The sequence below is a fragment of the Arachis ipaensis genome, chromosome B06 (genome assembly GCF_000816755.2).
Source record: "Arachis ipaensis cultivar K30076 chromosome B06, Araip1.1, whole genome shotgun sequence".
NCBI classification, from domain to species: Eukaryota; Viridiplantae; Streptophyta; class Magnoliopsida; order Fabales; family Fabaceae; genus Arachis; species Arachis ipaensis.
Genome location: NC_029790.2, coordinates 13767414 through 13778649, shown reverse-complemented (window position 1 = coordinate 13778649; position 11236 = coordinate 13767414). Strand labels below are relative to the sequence as shown.

General features: G+C 29.8%; 2 protein-coding genes across 3 annotated transcripts in view; one reads left to right on the top strand and one right to left on the bottom strand.

The window, feature by feature from the left end:
- LOC107645873 (branched-chain-amino-acid aminotransferase-like protein 2) overlaps positions 1 to 4078 on the top strand; it is a 4865-nt gene extending 787 nt beyond the window's left edge. Inside the window, exons 3-20 of one of the 2 annotated variants that reach the window (XM_016350002.2) lie at positions 279 to 350; positions 441 to 533; positions 614 to 751; positions 834 to 892; positions 1055 to 1157; positions 1259 to 1450; positions 1549 to 1649; positions 1760 to 1814; positions 1903 to 1989; positions 2063 to 2114; positions 2587 to 2672; positions 2762 to 2815; positions 2902 to 2985; positions 3031 to 3102; positions 3442 to 3522; positions 3642 to 3677; positions 3771 to 3905; positions 3992 to 4078. In XM_016350002.2, the coding sequence (XP_016205488.1) occupies positions 279 to 350; positions 441 to 533; positions 614 to 751; positions 834 to 892; positions 1055 to 1157; positions 1259 to 1450; positions 1549 to 1649; positions 1760 to 1814; positions 1903 to 1989; positions 2063 to 2114; positions 2587 to 2672; positions 2762 to 2815; positions 2902 to 2985; positions 3031 to 3102; positions 3442 to 3522; positions 3642 to 3677; positions 3771 to 3899 (1494 nt within the window). In that variant the 3' untranslated portion in view covers positions 3900 to 3905; positions 3992 to 4078. Of the gene's footprint in view, positions 1 to 278; positions 351 to 440; positions 534 to 613; positions 752 to 833; positions 893 to 1054; positions 1158 to 1258; positions 1451 to 1548; positions 1650 to 1759; positions 1815 to 1902; positions 1990 to 2062; positions 2115 to 2586; positions 2673 to 2761; positions 2816 to 2901; positions 2986 to 3030; positions 3120 to 3441; positions 3523 to 3641; positions 3678 to 3770; positions 3906 to 3991 lie in introns of those variants that run through there. The other variant, XR_002348334.1, reaches the window with a different exon arrangement.
- LOC107645875 (transcription factor bHLH96) lies at positions 9438 to 11104 on the bottom strand. The gene is made up of 3 exons (XM_016350007.2): positions 10567 to 11104; positions 9853 to 10224; positions 9438 to 9767 (listed from the first exon to the last, which is right to left on the bottom strand). The coding sequence occupies exons 1-3, from the start codon at positions 10969 to 10971 to the stop codon at positions 9675 to 9677; spliced, it is 870 nt and encodes a 289-aa protein (XP_016205493.1). The 5' UTR covers positions 10972 to 11104; the 3' UTR covers positions 9438 to 9674.

Genomic DNA, 11236 nt, shown 5'->3' with positions numbered 1-11236 from the left:
ATATATGCTATATATGCTGTCAAAGATCTAATTAGATTTTTAATTATGAATACCTTCAATTCAGTTAATTCTAATATTTTTACACTAGAAAGAACCTAATTATAAAATTAAAAATAGTGTAAAAACCTAATTGAAAGAAAAAAAAAATATAAAAATCTAATTACAAATTTGATAAAACTATAAGGATCAACAGAATAATTAAATCTTATTATTATTATTATTATTATCTCTCTCACTTTGCATGTTCCATGTTGAAATTTGTGTTTCAATTGTAAAAGGAATCTGATGGAAATAAGGTGGTGAATGATATAATTTTTGGTCCAGGAAGGATGAAGTATAGATATTGTAAGGTAAGTACTATTATCTTGTCTGTAATGATATGTGAAATTCCTCTTTTGTTCTTCAAACTTGTTTACTTCACTTAATTTCACTGTTTTCAGCACATAGCAAAGCAAAGGGTACCAGGTTTGACAAATGATCTAATGAAGAAAGGGAAACACTTCATTCTGATCAGAAATCCTCTTGACATTTTGGTAACAACACTTGATTATTATGAATAAACAAAATAGTGAAAATACTCTTGATTTTTGTAATTTGTCACATGTGAATGCAGCCATCATTTGACAAGGTTGTGGCTCCATCTTTCTTTGAGTTGGGATTGGCAGAGCTTGTCTGTATATACAACGAGCTTCGCGAGCTAGGCAAGTCGCCGCCTGTTATTGATGCTGCAGACCTTCAACAACATCCTGAGGTATCTCTCTAGCTATATACTTCAACAATACTAAACCATTCATTTTATAATATCAATGGTCATGGCCTTGTTTAATTTGTAGGCTACTCTGCGAGGTCTTTGTGATGATTTGGAGATCCCTTTTCAACCTACCATGCTCAGGTATATATGCATGCTAGGATTTAGTCATTTTTTCAGACATGTTGTTAGTGTATTCATTAATTTATCTTCTGGTGTATTATATATATTCAAATACAAGGATTCTTATTTGCAACAATCATTTTTGCATGCATGAAAAGTTGAAAAATTTACAAAATTTTGCAGTTGGGAAGAAGGTCCAAAATCAATAGATGGCTTATGGGCACCTTGGTGGTATGAATCTATTCATAAATCTACTTGTTTTAACCAAGCGAAAAGGTATCCTCAGGTAATGTTATGTTTCTGTTTTTTATGTTCAATTTCATGTTCTGTTGAGTCTAGGACATTGATTGATTGTGTTCAAATTCAATTTTATTGTTCTCTTTTCAGACATTTCCATTTTCTCTGTATGATCTGTTGGAGCAAAGTCTACCGTTGTACAATATGCTTCGACGCCATGTGAAGAAGAAGCAATCATCACTTCTAAGCCCTCCTTTACCACTTCCTGACCTTCCTGTTCCTACAAATGAGAAAATTCTTGTTTGGGTTGGTGATGAGATTGTGCCGCGTGATAGCGCAAAGGTACTTAATAACTTTTTGAATGGAATTAACATTTGTATTCATGTGATTGATTCACACATTGGCAGGGTGATAGAAATTTTTACCTTATGATCTATCAGGTATCTGTGTTTGATTCGGTTGTCCAAGGGGGCGACTCGGTTTGGGAGGGTCTTAGAGTGTATAATGGCAAGATATTCAAGCTTGAAGAACATCTAGACAGGTATTAATGTAACAAATTTTTAAATCATATATTCTATACTTTCAATTTACTGTTTTATCATATATAAAACACTCAGAAGTTAATGTTGATTATTTGTTGCTTTAAATTAGGATGTTTGATTCAGCAAAAGCTTTGGCTTTTGAAAATGTTCCAACTAGAGATGAGGTGTGTTTGATTTCAATTTAGCACCCCTGACTAGCATACATAACTGGAAATACATGGTGACTAATGAGCATGGTTCCAAAATTTACAGATTAAGGATGCAATTTTCAGAACCTTGATTAGGAATGGCATGTTTGACAATTCACACATCAGACTATCTCTAACAAGAGGGAAGAAGGTTTGTTTTACTCTCTAATCTCTATTTAAAGTGACATGACAGTGAAAGAATATTGATTTGCTTTTCTGTGTAGGTCACTTCTGGGATGAGTCCAGCATTCAATCTATATGGATGCACATTAATTGGTAATTCCATCCTATAACTAAAAATGATTAGGGAATTTTGCACGCTGTTGATGTATTAAATAATCATACAGTTAACCAATCCAAAATATAGTTGAAGCTTCCGTAGAAATAAGCTTTTGAAACATGCATTAAATATATTCTAAGATTACATAACTTTTTTACAGACTTAATAGTCCGATGAGAATGAAAATGACATAATAAGTTAATGTAAAAACTGACGTGCAGTTCATTTTATATGAAATTGATAGTTGAAAGTTGTTAGATGATTTAACAGATTTGACTAAATTGTCATCTACAGCTTTCAACTATCAACTTCACATGAAAATAACTGTACGTGAGTTTTTACCATAAGTTAATTATCCAAAGTTTAATTCAAACATGATACTTTATATTCAAATAAAATATGTTAGAGGAGTTATTTCATGTGTTAAATACGTGTATAATTAGATTTATTATGCGAGAATATATGCAGTGCTCGCTGAATGGAAGCCCCCAGTATATGATAATACACGTGGTATCGTTCTTGTAACTGCTTCAACTCGCCGTAATTCACCTAATGTATGTTCCTTGATTTGCATACTCCTTTATTATATAAAAGACTCTGTTCTCTTAATCATTATTCTTTTCTCTGTTTTCCTAACCACCAGAGTTTGGATTCAAAGATTCATCACAATAACCTCCTCAATAATATACTTGCAAAGGTAATGTATTATGTTGTATTGTATTTTAATTTTCTGGTTGTTCTGGTGGATTCAAATTATATTATTATGATGATATATTGGCGCAGATTGAAGGCAATAACGCAAAAGTAGATGATGCAATTATGCTAGACAAAGATGGTTATGTATCTGAAACCAATGCAACTAACATTGTATGTCATTATCATCATAATCCTCCTATATATCCTATGGTGCAGTTCATAGTAAAGAAGGGACGCGTTAGCACTCCTCATGCCGATTATTGTCTTCCTGGGATTACCCGCGCTACGGTATACTATAACATAAGGTGAAAACTCACGTGTAATTAAGTGTCGTTAGATGATTTGACAGGTTTGACTAAATTGTCATCTAATAACTCTCAATTATTAACTTCACATGAACTGTATGGGAGTTTTTACCATAACATAATACCTTTTTATTGTCTTTGTATAAAGTTGATAATTGAAAACTGTTAAATTATAGTTTAGTCAAACCTGTCAAACTATCTAACGGTCATGCATGCGAGTCTTCACCATGAAAAAATATTAAACAGTTTAGTCAAATATGTCTTCATCTTTACACTAATATCTTCATCTGAATAGTCAGTTACTATTTGGTTATATATGTAGATAATGGATCTAGTGGTGAAGGAGGACTTAATCTTAGAGGAGCGAAGAATTAGCTTATCAGAAGTGCACACCGCAGACGAGGTTCGGTTTCGATTTGACTCGATTCGATTCAGTTCAGTTCGGTTCATGTATCAAGTATCTTTTTCTCTAATTAATATGAGACATTACTAACAAATATTGATGTTCAAATAACCCTGCAGATGTGGACATCAGGAACCATGGGAGAACTAAGCCCAGTAAGTGTCTTATTATGAATGTGATATTCATTCAAAATTTAACTAAGTTGGATTTGATTCTAAGTGCGCATAATTATTGAATAAATGATGTAGGTGGTGAAAGTTGATGGACGCAGAATTGGTGATGGAGAAATAGGGCCTGTCACTAAAAGATTGCAAGATGCTTATAAAAATTTGACACAACAATCTGGTGTTCCTATACCAACTTACCTTGCAAATTGAACCAAGGTATGAATATTAATAGTATATAATAACTTGTTTTATTTGTGATGTTGTTAACAATAGTCTTATTTATTATCCACCGTCTATTGCAGCTGCAACAAATTGGTGGGAATTCAAACTTCTAAATAAGATACTACTTAGGTTCGGTTTTTCTGTTAGTTTCATTTGAAGGCTCTTTTTTTTTTTTTTGGTGGATGTAAAATTGATGATATTATTTAACATTGTAATTTTGAGTAGAAGATACAATGATTCGATTTCTATACTTCAAAATTTTTAATTCTTTTTTAAGTAGAAATCAAAGGTCTGATTTTTTTTTTGTCAAGAAAGGGTCTGATTTAACACTAACAATTTCATAATTCAAAAAAATACTACTATCAATCCAACATACCAAAAAAAAAAGTGCCTCGTTTGAACTAACTCATAATTCATAAATAAATATTATTTGCGTATTTCTCCTTTACTCTTGTTCAGAAAGGTGTTTTTCCTCCTTTGAAATACTCAATCCCGTGGCCCAATAAATGGATCTCAAAAATTGTTATTTCATGGGCTTCTTGTTTTTATTTAAGTGGTTGTCTTAACAATTACCATGCAAAAATTAAGACGTCAGTTTAAAACTTTAAATGAACTTCCAAGCAGGGACGGACATAAGGGGGCGAGTGGCGGCCGCCAACTTTTTTTAATAGTAATAAGTTATTATGTATAATTTAATTTTTTTAAAAAAATATTTAGTATTAGTTGTATGTATAAAATTTGTTATATTGAAAGTGCATAAAAATTTATAGAGTAAAGTATATTTTTTGTCCCTAAAGTTTAATAAAAGTTTCAAAAATATCCCTAAGTTTTATTTTGTTTCAATTTTGTCCCAAAAATTTTCGATTTGCATCAAATATACCCTCGACGACTAAATTTTCAAAAAAATTTAAGACCAATCTAACAATAATGTATGAAAATTATGCTTGATTTGCTTGTATTAAGGGTTGTTCTTATGAAATTGTTGTTGAATTGGTCTTAAATTTTTTGAAAAATTAGCCGTCAGGTGTATATTTGATACAAATCGAAAATTTTTGAAACAAAATTGAAACAAAATAAAACTTAGAGATATTTTTAAAACTTTCGTAAAACTTCAGAGACAAAAAATATACTTTACCCAAATTTATATATAAATTCCGTCTACAACAATAAGAAAAAACTTAGAAAATAATAAATGTACACTATTTCCGTTGTATACATCGATGTCAAATAATTAAGAGAAGGACGTGTCTTTTTATTGAAGAAACAAGTATATCATGATTATTGAATATAGAGCATGATGAATTGAATTGAATTGAATTGAAGGACATTAATATGAATATGAAAAAGCTAGTGGACAGTGTCTCATGTGGACCAACATAGAGTATATTCACATTCACTTTGTTTCCTTCAATTATTAGTGTCCCTTTTAATGCTTTTGCATATCATTTTCCTCTTTTGGTCTGATTTCCATTGATTTTATAAACCCACTTTATCTTTCTGCTTTTATTCTATTTGATCAACCTCCCCAGTCTCCATGCATCATATAGTTCTATCTTCTTTATCACTTTATTTGCCTTTCAACTATAAATTGTGTGTGATTCGAGTGAGTCTTGTTTTAGATTTGTAGCTCCTCTTTTTGTATGCTTTCTAATCAATCTATCTTTATAACAACTCCAATCCAAGCCCATATCTTTATATCTCTGTCTTGCCATACATAGTCTTCAACTATTCATGACCAAACTTTTAATTATTTAATTTGATTTTAAATTTTAGAAAGCTAGTATAAATTCTGTATTAATAATTATTCATTCTTATATTTTAGAATAAAGTACTCCTCCTTATATCTTTTATTTTATTTTATTTTTTTTATCAAAGATATGAGACTCGAACCCACAACCTCTTAATTGAGTATGGAGAGACTATGTCTTACTCATTGACATCTTTTATTTTTTATTTTTTTTTTAAATATTTTTAACATTCAATTTGTATCATATTCCTTGATGCTTGAAATAAATTTTAATTTTTATAATTTTTTACAAATATTATGGTAAAAAGCATAGATTATTCTATCTTCAACATAATGTTTTTAAAACCACATACGTTAAATTTAGTCCCTAACTATATAAGAAATTTTCATTTTACCATAACTCAAAGATAAGACAATCTATGTGATTAAGAGATCTGGTATCACAAATATAATAGAAATTTGAACAATCTCACCCATCTCATTTCATTTTAACAACACTGCTCGCTATTGTATCTTTATAATTTATTATTTTTAATCAATAATTAGTTAAGAAAAAGTCTAGGAGCCAGTAACTTTTGTATTTTTTGTCCAGCACTTAGGGCTTGTTTGGGTGAGCTTCTAAGAAAAGATTTTTTGTCGAGTTATCTTTTTTTAAAAGATCTTATAAAAAAGTAAAAGTAATTTTATATTTGGATATCTCATACAAAAAGATCTTTTTATCTATCAATTATGTTTGGATATAACAATATAAAAGTACTTTTTTGTTTATTTATTATCTGAAAAACATCTTTTTTTTTTAAGGAAAAAAGATCTTTTAAAAAAAGATGTAAATTACAGCTTTTAAAAAAAGATGTTTTTCTGATTTTTCTAGTGCTTTTATTTTTACTACTCGAAATTTGCCAAACACGCTAAAAAATAAAAAAAATATATTTTTTCATTGAAAAAAGATCTTTTTTTATCAAAATAATGACACCCAAACAAGCACTTAATCATCAAAATAAAAGTGAATGATCTCCCATCATTAGATATAATTTCACACCATTAAAAATATTATTGATGGTCAATTGATGGTTACAAAACATCAAAATTACTGTCCCTAGCATTTCTCATTAGTTAATATTAATGTCAAAAGAAAGTCCAAATGTACTAAAAAAAAATGCTAATATACATACAATATTAACTAAAAATATTCATCAGTATAAATTAAAATTGTTGATGCGTGAACTTTTCTATTATTTTAGTTTACCAACGCAAATGTTATTGAAAAACAACATTTGACGACATTTATGCTGCATTCTCCTTATTTCTCGCAAATCCAACTTCAAAATAATAAGAGAGAGAGAGAGAGAGATTATTAAGGGTAGTATACTGGTGGAATCTATGAAAGCCATGTTCTTCAGATGATTACAAGAAGATAAAAACAAACTTGTGTAAGAGTTGGAATCTTCTAAGAGTTACAACATTGCAGCTTCATCACCTACACATGATTTTTTTTATATTGTATATTTGAATAAATTTATAAAAAATGATATTATCAAAATGAAAATGATAATATCATAATATTATTATTATTTGCTACCTTCACTAACAAAATATTAAAGATGCCTTTATTTTTTGGGACTAAAACTAAGGCCGAGAGATTAAGACCGATGAGTATTACATGTATTTAATATCCGAATATAACATTTTAGTACTTTTAGTATTTTTTAAAAAGTAGAAACACAAAAAACTAAAATTTTTAAAAATAAAAATAAAAATTTCAATATTTTTTTTAAAAAAATATTCAAACTTAATTTTTAAAATTTTAAATCTTCTATTAAATATTTATATTTATTTTAAATTAAATATAATATTAAAACATAATTTATCAATCTAATATATTTTATATTAAACACAAAAACACATTATAAAGACTTATTTTAGTGTGTCTCTCAATTCCGATCTCCTTTTGTTTTCTAAGAGCCATCCCTATCTATAGCTAGTTGCTACTATACGATGATTCATGTAGAATCTGACATTATAAAATGGAATTGGAAGACACGACCACCTAGCATAACCTAACATATATAAAAATATTGCAACCAAAAGACAGTAAAATCTGCACTGCACAACATGTTTTAAACCACACAATCTTAGCTTCATCTTATCTTTTACCGTGTTATGCTTGTTTTATATATATATATATATAATAAAGTTTCAAAATTGTGAATCATATGCTAACTCAAAATCTCCATTTAATATTGCATACAAAAAGTTTTGAGCACAGAATCAATGGATTAATTAACGAATGGAAACCTTTTACACTATACAAATTAAATTTCTTATTGCTCCCTCAAATCATCCAATAAAACTTCTCGATCGAAAGGAAAATTTAACCATCATAAAAGCAGGTCTTCTCACTTTTGTGAATAGTTTAAAATTGCAACATCACTAATAATCTTTATCGTTTATTTTCATTCTGCTCTTGAACTAGATAATGTTGACCCCACTACAATCCAATTTTTTTATTTGAATTTTCTAAAGTTTGAATTTTATTTTAGAGTATAGTGTGATCTCTCATCATTTATTTTATAGATGGAACCAAAAATAAATATAAAAAAAAAAATATTTAAGAGTAAAAGATCACACTTTATCTTCTAAAGTACAAATTTAAAATTTAGAGGATCTAAATTCAATTTTTTTTGTATGGTGATAATTTTATAATTTAAATATTATTACAATTTTATTATTTACATACTTAATTTACTTTTTACATTTTACTTAAAATCTCAATTTTTCTTGTCGTGTTTTAGGTGCTTATTTGATTTTAACTTTTTTTTTTCTATTTTCTTTTTTCACATTAATACGAAGCATTATTATTCTGTTTCTTTTACCTAGGTATTAAGCTTTGAATTGAACGCCGTACAATTTGATGAGAGGACCATTATTATTATTATTTATTTTCACTTTTTTCAATGCACTAATCATTTGCCCTTTTCAATTACTTTTAATTACTATTACTATTATTGACACTATATTAGTAGGTGTAGATTTCTGGATTCTAACACTGCTTAGTCCTCTTTGATAATGATGATAAAGAAGGAGCATGATATTTTCTCTTGGTTCTTCTGTATGAATGCATGCACTTTCTAAAACTGTGTGCTTTCCTCCTTCAACATCTATACATATTAGGTCTCCTTTTCTTTGACCTTTCACTGCAAGTCTACCACCCCAATGCACCTTTCAATTCCTTCTCTTCAGAATCTAACAACAGTGCAAAACTATACTCATTCATCTGCTTTATTTATTAATTTATTGTTAATTAATGTTCTTTGTAAATTATATAGATATTTAGAAGTGTGAATGCATGAGAAATTAAAAGTAGTGTATAAACAAGAAAAGGACAAGAGATGAGAGAAATAAAAGAAAAGGACTAAAGGGTACATGAAAATAATGTTATTGCATTGCAAAACAAATATTAAGTTAAGGCATCATTTTCATGGAGAGTTACATGACGAGATTATGCTCAATTGGGGCATGTGGTGGCGATTCACACCATGGCCTACCACTCACAAAGCAAGCAACCCACAATTGACTCACCACTTATTATTATTATTATTATTATTATTATTATTATTATTATTATACACTAAAATAGTACAATCCTAGCTTCTCTTCCCATCCCCCAATTACATCTTTTATTTTAACATAAAAAATTATTAATAAAAAAATATTTTTTATATTACAAAAATATACCAAAAAATCATTTTTATACCTATATATACTTAAGAAGAAGGACTAAACCAAAAAACTTGTCCAAGGTTCCCACATAGCTAGGCACTAATCAGTGTATTAACATACATATAGCTAGGTAGGTAATAATAATTTGGTACAACTTGAAACCTAGAATAAATTAAAGTAGCCACATAGCCAAAGAAAAATCAAATATCATAATCACCATCACTAATAATTAAGGTCTTGATTGAAAAAAAATAAGCAATGCTGATTAGTAGTTCAAATTAAATAAATATCCCTAATTATTCAACAGACTCATGTTGAATGTTTTCCATCATTTGGCACACAGCCGTGGCTATCTCATCCACTGATCCCAACTTGCAATCGTCTTCCACCTTCACCAAAAAAATATCAAACAATTAATTTAAAGTAGTTAGTAAATGAAATGAAATTAGTGAAGTAATTAAAGAAAGAAGAAACCTTAACGCTGAGAGAATAGAGGACAATATCATTGTTAGTGGTGGTGACATTAAGATGCAAGATTGTGAGACGCATGGCTTGCAAATTAGACACCATCTTCAAGAGCTGCTTGGGCTTTTTCTTTGACCTTATTTTCAGATTTGCATGGCTTTCCACCATTGTTACTTCAATATCAGCATTCCCTGTCACTTGTGGGAAGCCGAAGAACTCGGAAAAAGGCATGGTGCCAGTTTTGTTATTTGTAAGATCAGATCCTTCATCTTCATCGGTAGTAGTAGTAGTAATTTCTTTGTGAGCAGCAAGAAACTGCAGTTTCTGCTCAAGCACCTTCACATAGTTAATAGCACCCCCTATTATGGACGCTTGATCGCCCTGCAAGAGAAAGCATATCAGATCGGATCGAATCGGATTGGATCAGATCGGATCATCAGACTAATTTTTAATTTAAAATATTATGTACATACGAAAAATCAACTACTAAATTAGTTACAGTTACTGTGTATTTGTATATAAATAAATATATGTATGGTTTAAGTGGTATTAATTTATAGTGAAAACTCAGGTGCAATCGACTTCCCTTAAAGTTGATAACTGAGAGTTTGACTAATTTGATTAAATTTTCATCTAATAACTCTCCACTATCAACTTCATCTGAAATCGACTGTAAGTAAATTTTTACCTTAATTTATACCTAATTATATGTGGCATACATACCCTTTGTACGTAAGAATCTGGCATGAGATTGCGAAGGAGAGAGAGGTAATCATTCATTTGTTTCCGTCGGTTACGTTCGACGGCAATGTGAGTCATTCTTTGGTTCTCGATCTCCTCCTTGTTCTTTCTTGTCTTTCCTCTCCTTCTCTTGGGACGCTCAGAACAAGTTGATGTGGTATCCATGGTTGTTTCTGTTTCTTCCGGCGGCGGCGGTGGCGGTGACAGTAAATAGTGTAGGCCAGTATCGATGAATTGGTGTTGGTCCTCTTCATTGTTGAAGTTGAAAAAGTCCAAGTCCTTGTTGGTGTCGTTGATTGCATAAGAAGAAGGGAGTGGTTGTTGAATGTTATTAGTATACAACACAGCTTCCAGAGCCATGTCTCTCTCTGACTCAGGCAAGCACATGTGTATGTTATCCTTCTTCTTCTTCTTTTTATTATTATTATATATAATAATTAGAAGAAGAAGAAGAAGAAAGACAAGCTGATTGATTGGGTACTAATACTATTCTCTTCTCTTCTCTTGGATTCGAGTGCCTTTTTCATGTTTATAAAGGGATTTCAAATATATGGACAGTGCCTCTGCACGTGAAATATTACCATTTTATTTACATATATCTACAATCAATCTCATTTTTATACACAAATGGTTAGCTTCAATAAGTTACTAT